The sequence below is a fragment of the Catharus ustulatus genome, chromosome 3 (assembly GCF_009819885.2).
Source record: "Catharus ustulatus isolate bCatUst1 chromosome 3, bCatUst1.pri.v2, whole genome shotgun sequence".
Classification (NCBI taxonomy): domain Eukaryota; kingdom Metazoa; phylum Chordata; class Aves; order Passeriformes; family Turdidae; genus Catharus; species Catharus ustulatus.
The window spans coordinates 43,082,957-43,095,737 of NC_046223.1; the positions used below are offsets into that span (position 1 = coordinate 43,082,957).

The 12,781-nt window shown below is 37.0% G+C and overlaps 1 protein-coding gene across 4 annotated transcripts in view; it reads right to left on the minus strand.

The window, feature by feature from the left end:
• The window catches only part of WDR27 (WD repeat domain 27), a 93,963-nt gene that overhangs the window by 51,169 nt on the left and 30,013 nt on the right, over window positions 1-12,781 (minus strand). For all 4 annotated transcript variants that reach the window (XM_033055056.1, XM_033055055.1, XM_033055059.1 and 1 more), the window contains exon 22: window positions 3,286-3,388. In XM_033055056.1, coding sequence (XP_032910947.1) covers window positions 3,286-3,388 — 103 coding nt within the window. The remainder of the gene's footprint in view (window positions 1-3,285; window positions 3,389-12,781) is intronic.

Genomic DNA, 12,781 nt, shown 5'->3' on the forward strand with positions numbered 1-12,781 from the left:
TTAAGAATCAAATTGCTTTATCCTGTCTCCTGCTACTCCTTTCAATGATGCTGCCCTCTGGGGTACTGCCTCAAGCTTTGGTGCTTTCACAGTTGGAAGGCATAAGTTTAATCACGGATTCAGAATGTGTATCAAAGACAGTTGTGTAAGTAAAATCCTAGACTTTGTTGAAAAATATACAAAAAATAGAAGAGAATGTCATATATTACCCATATATTATTTTTGTTATTCATGTAGTAACCTGCTATGCTGAAAAACTTCTGGATTTGTGATATGGGTCAGTCTGTGTAAGCTATGAACACAGGTTTTGAAATTTGGCATGGACAGAGAGTTTTATGTTAGAAAATCCAATTTCAGCACTAGGGTCAAAATGCGGCTCTTTAGAGTCTACAGTTCAAAGAGAGCTAGCAACAATGAGTCTGAAAGCAATTAAAGAAACAAATATTTATTTCTTCATTCCCTACTTCATTTCTGGAAACTTGGAATTTATTCAGAGAGCCCTAAGGTCTTCAAAGACAAATATTAAATGCCTAATTAAGACATAGAGTGAAACAGCTATCTAGACGTATATGACACAGAAAGAAAATTAGTTCTTTTTATTATCAAAAGTAGCATTTTACACTGTCCAGACATTTCTTGTCTTTTTACACTAAGATTGTTTTAGTCAACAAATTTTCAGGTAAACATTTTTGTAGAGAGTCCAGCAAAATGGAAAGCTAAACCAAATTAGGGTATATTTGCCCAATGTCCTTAATAATAGCCAGAAACCTTAGACTGTAAAACGGTTAGAAATTACAATATTATGTACATTCAGTTAAGGAAAACCCAACTAAATTCACTTGTAACCTTAGGTTATTTAGGATGCAAAGAAGATTTGATATGAGAAGTGTTAACAGTCTATATTTTCCAGTCACAATTAATTACAGAAATACAATCACAGGATACTGGTTATCAGCTTGATCAGACTGTCAGGTCCTACACAGGTCTTAGTAAAGATTCTCTTAAGGAAGATGGAGCAGTCAGTTAGTGAAATATTTGTAACCCCTATTTACAGTATCTACAAATCTCACACTAACACACACCAGAGCAAGTAAAATAAAACCAAGTGGTTACTTCAGCCACACAGAAGCTACATCAAGCTCTTCTATAAAACAGGTCATACACCCTCGAAGTAGAAAAAAAGGTAGACAGAATTTTCACCTCTTTTTTGACAATAACATATTTTGGTTCGCTGTTTCTATGTCCTGTAGAAATGTGATTTTGCTATTAATCAGGGTAGACAATATATGCCTCTCTGTCAAATACTTCAGATGTTGTGAAATACATAAGGCAGTTTAAGGTCAATGTCTCTCAATTATATTCCAATTATGCCTCTTTTGGCTTTTAAATTAACCACATTTGTTAACCACAGGGTGAAAAATTGCACTTGATAAAGTAAACTCTAAGATGACTGAAGATGCAGTTGCTTCTCAGTAGAAAGTTACATTCCACTATTTCCAGAATGCTCTTTTTGAAGATAACTTTTTGTATCCGCACTACTGATTTTTTATGCAACTTATTTCAATAGACATTCATTCATATAATCTTCAGAAAGATGTGACTTCTTGATACTATTAAAATTGTCCCAGTTGCACATTAAGTCATCTGTCAGGATGTTATTAGTTGAAAAATATAAATAGACTATTCAGTGCCACGTTCAATTTTATGTTTCAAAAGGAACCACAAAAGTATATCCAGGCTAAACATTTCAAAGAGAAGCCTCTTAAAAAACGCCCCAAAACTGCATTTTGTCCCAACAGTATAGCATAAGCAAGAGTCCAAAACTTGACTCAATTTTCCTAAGGGGACAAGAAGAACAATCAAAGTTCTCTACAGACATACAACACAAATTATGCAAAATTCCCACCCAGGAGCCACACTAAAATGTATTGACTGGCTCTGTGCCCACCAGGCACCCCATGCCAACTGGAGCAGGATGCGTGCCAGCTATTCAGCTTCCTTTGATGACCCACCACGTGCCAAAAATTTGGAGTAAGGGCAAAATCATGCTTTCTTTTCTTGTATTAGCACTAATTCCAAACAAATACTTTAATGCAAAAGAGAAGATAAAAAGCTCCTATGACTGCTCTTATTTTTATACAATTCAAAAGAAACTTTAAAAAAATACAAATATATTATTGTATCAAAATATAAATATCATAATATAAATAAGTAAAAAATATATAATATATATAAAATAAATATATTATTATGTCATATATATTAGGACCTGAGATGAATATTAGATGCATTTTTTCCCAAAGAAAAAAGTCCTTCTTTTGTATTGCAAGCTACATTTTGAAATGCTATTTACCAGCAACTTGAAAAATATGTTTTATCATGAAAATGTCAAGAATACAATACCTATTGCCAAACATCCAGCAATCTGCCAATAAAATCTCTATCCTTCACACATTAGAGTCAGTATTTCAAAACTAGTCAGAAGAGTAAATTCCTCTTGTTCTGAAGTTGAAGTTGACCAGAAACTGTGTCACATTCTGATGATTAACCTAGAAATACCTAAAATAAATTTAAACAGCATTCCTACCCAATTGTTTTGAGAGGATGTGTTTGCAATGAAGCTGACCCCAGTCCAGATCCCAGTTTCAAAGGCCAATAGAACAAGTTAGCAATCATCCACCTCTTCACAAACAGCAAGACAAACATTCTGCCAACATTGCAGGCATTACTGAATTAAAATTAGATGCAAACTCAAAATGGTAGCAATACATGTTTATTCAGGATTCATTTCTAAATAATTTAAATGTGATAGACATTGATTCAGAAGAGAACTTGTCTGGGGAGAAAACATACACACAAAGGGTCCAGAAAGTTCTAGTTCCAGTTGAATGACTTCTTTTTTATTCAACTGATTGGTTCATAAGAAAGCCATACTAAAATATTCATCACCCTGCATTTCAGAGCTTAAGTAAATTAATTTGTATTTGCAACAGAGTTCCTTTCCACATAAAGCTGTGCTACAGGGAACACCATTCTCCTCATCTTTGATGGCATATCACAATTTAGAGTCAAATATGGAAACCTACAGAACCAGTATTTTAGCCATTACTTTGAGAGCTAAGATTTAGCTGTTCTGGGATTTTTCAGACAAAATAATCATGAATTATATGTAACTGTTACATGTGAATGAACTACATGAAAGTATCACAGTAATGCACATTAAAATTAATCCTAGAATACTCTAAAAAGACTCCTTTAGGAGGAACATGAACAAAAACTACTTACGCATTTGTCATCTGATCCACTGGCTATAAAGCGTCCACAGGGAGACACTGCAATTCCACATGGATAGCAGCGGCTACTGTGCCCTTCAAAACGACGTTCACACCTACAGAGAAGTTTCAGTGTTATTAACACCAAGTAAAAATTACCTCTTTTACTGATGTTTTCATTAAATCCTCCTGGTCTCATGTTTTTCTTAGTCTACAAATTCACTAAGGCAAAATCACAAATTAAGTTTTAAATATTTAGGCAGTAGGATTTTGTTAAAACTAAAAGACTTTAAAGAACATTAATGATGAAAAATAAAATGAACAGACAAAACTGACCCAGGACAATGACCAAACCCATGCCTTGGCCTTTTTTTAGTTAGCAGGGATAGAAACATCATTAATAATTAGAAATTAGGAGCTGTGATGTCTGTCAGTTAGTTAAGAGGAAGGTGTTGCAAAAGTCTGCTCCATGAAGATTTATTAATCTCCCTCAAGTTGCTTATATCAAATGAAGATGCAGTATGCAGAATCATAACATAAATAATAATTGCTTGTTTTTCTCAATCTGACCCAAATCTGACCATTTAATTTTTGTTGCCTATTTACATTTATACTCCATACATTAATTTGTTGTATATGGTAAGTCAAGAACGTCAAGAAAGATAATATCCAAATGACATTCCAAAGTGAAAAATATCTCTCTCTCTCCCTTTCTCTCTGTTCTACAACTGTAGATAACTTCTTACCTATCTGTGTTAAAACAATCTAAAGGAAGGAATGAATTTAAAATTAATGCAAGGAATTAATGTCCTACTTTTCATGTTAATATTGCAAGAAGCATTGTAGAGTACAGTAATTTCACGAATACAAGTCACACGGACTATAAGCCGCATCTCTGGGTGTTGGCAAACATTTCATTCTTTGTCCATAAGTAAGTCGCACCTGAATATAAGCCGCTCTGTCATTCACAGCGAGGACCTGCGTGCAACAAAGTTGCCAAATAGTAACTGGACTGCGGCATGGCAGGGGGTTTACTGGCTCAGCTAAGGCTGTGCAGGCTCGGCCCGCTCGGGGCTGCCGATGGGGCCATGTGGCCCAGCTCGGTGGGGCCGCTTGGCGGGGCTGCTCAGGGCTGGCCACTGCCTCTAGGCTCACTTGGGCCGGCCTGGCGCTGCCCCGCGGCAGCAGGCAGGGACGGAGCACCCCCCGCTCCCACCGCAGCGGGCAGGCACGGCACACGCCCCGCTCCCACCACAGTGGCGGAGGGCGGGGGTGGAGCCTGCCTGCTCCTGCCGTGGCAGGCGAGGGCTGGAACCCCCCGCTTACCCCACGGGTTGCGGGGATGGCAGCACGGAGCCCCCGCCTCCTCCCCGAACCGTGGGGATGTCAGCACAGAGCCCGCACTGCCTCTCCCCTGCCTGAAGTAGGGAACTCTCCTGCCTCCCTTCCTCCCCCCGCACTGCCGGCGCTGAGCTGGTCCCACCCGCCGCGCAACACAGTAACCAATTTGTAACAATCGCGAAATCCTGGGTTTTGCTGGCCGGTGCTCGGCTCGGCACCCTGGTTGGCAGTTCTGGGGTTGTAAATGTCAGAAAATTATTCACATATTAGCCGCTCCTGAGTATAAGCCGCATTTTCGGTGTGGGAGCAAAATTGTAGTCAAAATGGTGCGGTTTGTATTCGTGAAATTACTGTAAGTTTTTAAATAGCTGAGCACACGTGGGCCATTTCAAAATAATAATGTTTTTAATGAGATGAAGATTAATACCCACCTAAAAATGTACCACATGGTTCTAAAGAACCATGATAGCTTTGCAGTCACCACAAAACTAATGTTAAAAAATATGTTATTTAGAGTTTCCTCAATATTAAGACATTTTGATAAAAGTTTCAGCACCACTCAGAGTTGTCATTTACATATGTATACCTCATTTCAGAAGTTTATTTTTATATCTTTGAGGTATTATTTAAAAACAGACTTAAAGTAACCTATATTCTTCTTTTTTTTATCATTATTAATGCTGTCAACCAACCCTTCTTAGAATACAAATTCACGTACTTCACCATAATGCAGATGTCAAATATTGTCTTTTTTTTTTTTTAATGTACGCTTGGTCCAGGAACAAATTTGACATAGTAAAATCTCCTGCCAACTCCTGTGATATACACTTTTTCCTGGCTAGCGAAATCATAGAAGCTATGTAAATTCAATCGACTGAACCTATGTGCAAAAAGCTCTAAATTTTTATACCATTCTGTTCTGCTGTAGACATGCATGTATGTGTAAGGATGCCAAGTTGGTTCACTCATCCAGGTGAAACAGATGTACTTAAACAAAAACGTTACTTTGTGACTGAACTAGTTGCATCACTTATTAAAGCATAAGAGACACATTTGAATGCCTGAAAATACATCATTTTATAGAGCCTAACTCTGAACTTTACTGTATTGTGTATAACAAAACTACTGATATTAACAGATATTTTGAGCATACAGTAACCAGACACTTCACCACAGACAAGTTCTATCCTAAAACTGCTAAAATAACCCAACTGAAGAGAACACTACAGTTCAAGAGAAGCAACTTATGAAGACAGCCAATTACTATGATGTAAAATCATTTTTCAACTTCAGTTTTTTCACATGAACATTCACAGACTTTCAGTAGCCAATGGCCACATTTGGTCTATTGAATAACCTGCCTCTATTAAAGCTCTCTACTGACAGCTAAGAAGAATACTAGCTATTTCAATCTCCTCAGCATTTTTCTCCTCAGATAGGCTTCCACATAACATTATTCATTGGGTGGAGTAAACTCCTCTTACAACTTAGCCTCAAGTTCCAGTTACACTGTTTGTGAATTTCAGGGAGATTTTTTTTTTTCCAGTGCCTTTACATAGCGAATTTGAGGAAATACTTGTAAGACACATCAGCATCATGTGAAATAAATTTCTTTATGAGAAAAAGAAACAAAATTCATATCCACTGTCTTTCCTGAAGGTGTCTTCAGGTGTTCACCGTTCTTCCTTAAGTACAGCATTGGACATCAAGACTTCTAAATGTTTAAGACATTGTCAGGGTCTGTAAAAGACAATTTCCTCAATGGAGTATTCTTCACAGAAGAGCCTCCTAATAAAGCACTGTAAAAACTTTCTTCCAAAAGAATCTTCTCTGTATTGTGACCAATAACTCAAATATTTCACCTATAAATAGATACAGAAGAACTAACAGGTTTCCAAGGTATTCCACAGCAGTATAAAGCAATGTCTCAGTCATAGGAAAGTGTCCTTTCTCTTGTGCCAGTGCAGCCACAGTAACAACCAATACCCTAGACTCTATTTTCTTAATAGTTTTCTTCAACTTTTCCATTAGATCAGGATATATGTTCCATTACAAGTTCAGCTACTTCTCCAACCTCTTAAAATCTTACTTTTAAAAGACATTTAAAAAAAAAATCCAATTAAACTTTACATAGAATTAAGTCGAAATTTTGTTACTCGATCTTTCAACTCCAGATATCTACAGGTAACACAGAAATGAATAAAAGTGGGGGAAAAAATAATGGAATTATTAAATAGATACTACGTCTATGACTTTAACTTATTTTAGGGACTGTCTTCTTTCAGGTTTTTTTTTATTCTATTTTTTTTTTTAAGTAGCACCAGGTGCTGATCCAAATTATTTTGGATATTGCAGGCTTTACGTGGCCAGCTGGCATGATCTCCAACCTCCTAAGAATGCTTTTCTGGTCAGAGCTTTTCAGAGTTACCATGACAAACATCTGGTAATTGCATGGGACAGCAAACAGCCAAGTTTTCCCTATGTTCTCCATTGTACATCTTTTAGTCTACATTCCAAAATATGTATTGTTTTATGTTGCAAAAAATCTTGAATAATACTAGAAAAAAAATATACTATTTTTTTCTATCTTTGGAACAGAAAGATACTGGAATGTGTGTCTCTTTATACATAAGAGAATACTCTCACAAAGAAGTCTATTTCATTCTGCTTGACGCATTAAAAAAAATGGAAACAAAAGTATGGTTTGTTTTGGATTTTTTAACCACTTTCATTTGTATTCTGTTACTTTTTGCCAGTGCTCTGGTATTTCTTCACAGACTCTTCAGTATCAGCAGATCTACTGAGGCTCTGCAAAATGTGAGTACAACTTGACAGTAGTGGTAGCTACCTTAGATGTACTATACACATGGGTTTCGTTTCATTGAAACACCAAATCCTTCAGATAGGAGCTCCCAATATTTTCACCATAGAGAAACATTTTCATTCACCAGGGAGCACATCCCTGTGTTCCCCATCCTCTATACTCTCATGCACCTCCAGTCCCAAACTTGGAACAACTCCAGACAATCTTTTATCCCTCAGAATCTGGATAACTAGACTCAAAAGCTCCAAGGAAGAAAAAAAAAAAAAAAAAAAACAAAACCAAGAAAAATGGCTAAGATGGCTAACCATGGGATCCTCATGTTCACAAGAAACCAAGAAGTAATCAAATTCTGAGTAGATGTATATTTGTATCTTGCTTAGGATGATGTCAAGCAGCTAGTTCACAGTGAAGATGCAAACTGAAAAGTATCTCAAAATTCAAACTGTATGTCTGATCCTAAGGTCTCAAAGGGCAATTGTGAGAAAACGTGTGAGATGAGTTCCCTGTGGCTGCTGGAATTCTGCTAAAATGCATTGCCAGAGGAGTTTATGATCTAGTTGCATAGCATCATAACACTGTTTGGAGATTTTGCCTGAATGTCTAATACTATCTTCATACAATTGACAAATTCTTTCAGAGACTGAAAGAAGGTGAAATTGATTTTCTCTGGGATCACACATCAAAGCATTATCACGTAGCTGAGTATTCTGCTGAAGCAATTCAGTATATACAAGTAGTTCAATATTCCTCAAGTCTTCACTGTGGTCTGATAAGCACTCACTGCATTTTTTGTGTCTTTCATGGGATGAAAAATGGCTACTTTGGCAGCAAACACCATAGTTCAACAGCTGAACTTCCACTTTTCAGCTGGTCAGAGTGTGAGTCACAGGCAGGTAGCTACTGTTACCATAGGTGTTAGTGTATTGGGTGTTGGGAACTCTTCCTTGTCCCTGCTGTTCTTGTTACCTGCAACAGTAATCTCACACCTACCACATCTATCCTCCTCACACTACCATAGTAGCATCCCAGACTTTCAAATTGGGCTGTACTAATTCTTCCCTGCTCTCTCCATTTCTGGGTGGGTAATAAGCACAGCACATCTGACAGCATGTCCCTTTCCTGCCTTCTAAATTAATTTTCTATTTCAGTTGCTATTGTATTTCTTGCTCTCTTAGTCAATATCACATCAGTTTCTCCAGCACTTTTCCCATGCCCTACCTTTTCTGTGGTAAGTAAAGAAAAAATACTCTTTCACAGAATCAAAGTGACATCATGGTTGAGGTTGTTAAGCAGCTCTGGAGTGTCAAGGCTTACCTTTTTTTCAGGGTCAGGATTAAATGAGCGAGACCGTATTTTTTGTTTGGACTCAGATGTTTATTATTTCTTATTTATATTACAGTCACACAAACCATGAGTTCTACAGTACTTCAAGCTAGTTAAAAATGGAGCCCTATCTTTCTCTTTACAAGGCCTTTTAAGGGTAAACTGCCCAAATGCTACTTGAATTATTTTACTTTTAACCCAATAACCAACCCCTGTGGCCCACAATGTGGACTTTTCTACTTTATCCTACAGTATCACCCAAACCCATGAAGAAGAAGGTGAAGAAGAAGAACTAGCTAGCCTCAGCCCTAAAACCTCCATTTTGTTTTATATATATTACCATATTTTAAAACTTTAAACTCTTAAGTTTTCCACCATGTGATATTACACACTTCTATTCAAACTACACACCTATAATCTCAGTTCTATCATTCAATTTTGGAAGCCTTCTCCACAAACTCAGATCAAAAGCAGTGGTCTCCTAGGGGTCAGAGCCTGTCAGCACAGATAATCTAAAATTCTCGATGACCAGGGTTCCAACACTGCAGGTCATCTTATCCAACCTCACTGCTCATACAGACCCAGTGTGGCCTTCACCAAAGCTAAACAGAGGGGAGGCATCACTTGCCACAACCTGCTGGCAACACTCTTCCTGATGCAGCCATCATAAGCTTTTGTGCCTCAAGGGCACATTTCTGGTTCATGTTCATCTTGGTGTCCTTTTCTGCAAAGCTGTTTTCCACCTAGTTGCCCCCCTCAAATATTGGTGCCTGGGGGGTTGCATTTGGTGTCAAGAGGACTTTGCACTTCCCCTTGCTGAACCTCATAAGGCTTCTGTCAGCTCGTTTCTACAGACTTTTACAGCCTGAAGTGAGGAGCACAGGATGGGGTTCCAAGGCTGGTCAGGGCGGTTAAGGCCCAGTGGTGCTGTGAGGGTCCTCACAATGCAGCCTGTAACTTGAGTAACTATGCATCTGAAAATCTGAGGTCAAGCCAGGTCACACAATTACTGACACAAAGAAGGATGAAGCTTTATTGCATTGCATCTTTAGCCATAATTTACTGATGAGAAAGGAATGTCCACATAAGTTCCAAAAGCTTTACAGGGGATCTGAAATCTGCCTTGGGGAAGAAAATTTTACACTATTTCACATTCTAGAACCTCTCTTGAGGAAACGGACTCCTTGGAATGAGCCATGCAAGAGAAACTGCAGAAAACCAGATAAACAATTTTTCTCATTACCAGCCAGACATGAAGATATCTGTATTCATGTCTTTCTAGCCAATGTGAGCTAGTGCTACTAAGTATTTAGTCAATATTCTAAATACATGTAACAAAGTGAAGAATAAAACACTATGAATTTATAGTTTCTTCCTAACAGAATGAATGAAAGAAATTTCCTTTCTTCTGGATAATTAACGCACAGAATTATCTAATCTGCAAGTGGGAGAAAGTGAGAAATTGAAAGGATCCAGATTGGTAAAGCAGAATTAAAAACTGTCATATGAAATTAAAGTGATAAATGAATGTATTAAAGCACCTGATATATAGTCTAGGTTGATACTTCCTGTTGTTATGAGTTTACTTTGTAAGGGAATGGAATGTTCATTAATTCCTAAGTTTCTATATTGTTTCTATGATTTGGTTTTACAGCACTGGAATGCCAAAGTACATCTCACCACCCTATGTGCTCATGAGCATAGCCACTAAAGACAGGCAGGACTGGCAGACAAGGAAGTTTAGTGTATTGGAATTCTCTGATATATCTGGACTCTGGTCTAAAGGACTCAGCAATTTGTGTCATTTCAATCCAGACTTTTCTGAGATATTAAATTTAATTGGTGGAGACAACAGGTACAGCTGAGTATAAATCAATGCTAGATTCCTGACTTCAGAAAGAGCAGCAATGTCTCCAAAATACATTCTATACACACAGCAATATGAGAAAGAATGGTAAAGTTTCTTATGTCTTACAGACAAATGAGTCTATAAGGTTTCATCACAAAGAACACTTCAACTCCTTCAAAAATGTAAGAATCTATTAACTTTCTGTACCTCCTGATCATTAAAGGTTTTTTGGGAGTCCTGAACCTGCTGACTATAATGTTCTTCTCATTCAAGTTTCCACAGCATCTCAGTCTAATTCTTGTGTTCACTGTTTTCCCCTTGGACACAAGAGAAAGTAATTTGACTTGTTCTCCATGTAGTCATTCTTTTAGACAATATAGACTGAAATTGCTCTAAAAAATGTCTTGGAAGTTGGTCAAAGGTCATTATCTTACTCTAAAGCATGTCTTCATAAGGTCTCATAGTTCATTATCCTAATCTGGAAGAAGAGTAGCCATAGTTTTCTTCTTCCAAGAAAAACTATTTTCCTTGCTCTTTATTTCTAAGTCTGTTTTGTAGATCATCTGGACCTTTTCTTAGCTTTAGTTCTAAATGAGGAGAATGCAGGTGAAGGACAAAAATATCCAAAATCTTCAGATGAAACTTTACAAATCCATGCATTTCAAAGCAAATGGAGCAGGAGTCTGAGTAAATCCAAGAGCCACTAGCAGTGTCCAAGATTCTCTCATTTATTGGCAAGATGACCTGGCTGTGTGAGGTTGGCTGACAGCATCAGAAAGTTAAAATGTCTTCTCTTGTACCACCTTCAGAGGAACCAATGAGACTTTCTGGCACTCTTGAAGGAATCTTGGAATGCCTCCAGATCATCAATAGTGAAAGAGACAGACACATTCACAGCTTTATCCAGAAAAGATGATGAAAATTTAAGTTGCAAAATAATTTCTCCAAATTTAAGAACGTAAGAAAAGTTAAAATGAATTTTCACTGGGAAAAAATTGTAGTTTGATAACGCAGGTTGGATAGCTAAATTCATGTAGAAATCAGAGTAAAAATATCAATATATTCAAAACTTCTAAACCTGTAGGCCAGGTTAACCAGTTTGAAGATTTAATCTACACAGATCAAAAAAGAATATGAGCATCCTGCTATGATTCTTCAGTCAATTGTGAGAAAAAGAATGCATGTCATATGAAAAGGAACCATCATCAAAGAAACTGAATAAAAAAACCCTTAGGAGTCCAAGGAAATTGTGCACTTATTCTGCAAATTATTTCCTATGCTTGCAACAGCAGCTTTGAAGAGCACTGTGCTGGAGGGAATTTTTTACCCTTATTTAATCAAAATTTTGTACTTTATGGAATTTTTAAATAAAGTAACAATGGATAGATAGATTCTCAAGGGTAGCAAACAGATTAAAGAAAAGCAAAACAATTTTCACTACAGACATCTAGAGAAAATATTTAGAACAAAATCAACAAACAATAAAGTGGAGATATTGCAGTTAGTGTTACTATCTACAGCACTGCAAACAGTATAAATGAGAAGGTGGACTTACCTTTGCTACATTTCAAGAACACTGGACAAAGATTTCACTAAAAAAACCCTATTCTGGCAAACCCAAAGCAGAAACAAAGGCATGTCATTCCAGAGGGATTGGAAACAGTTGTTGATCCATCAACTTTACAAATCAACAACTTTAAGAGATTAAAGGTACTGGCCTACCATAAGGTTGTTTAGGAACTAATCTCTCCTGCAAGGACTCAACAGGGCAAAGGATGGACTGGATTTGATTGGATAAAACTTATGAACAAAAAGTATAAGCAAAAGCGTTCAGTCTGTGTGACTATAGTAGACCTAACATTTCAGCAGAGACTTGTTCCAACTTCAAGCAGAGCTTTCCAAACTTAGACATTTTAAACTTATTTATGTGAAAAACACCTGGTGAACACATAGGAAAAATTGAACAGTTTTACTTCTTTTGAGAACCCAGGAACAGATTTTAAAATATAGAAGACTCAGTCTCTGGTCTGAGTAATGGTACAAAATTTAATTTTAAAAAATGTGGTTTGTTTTTCTTTTTTTTCCTTGAAAATTGCTAGCAAATGAAAAACAATTATTTATTTTTTCTATTTCTACTCCACAAGAGTTAATACTACTGATCACTGTGTAATG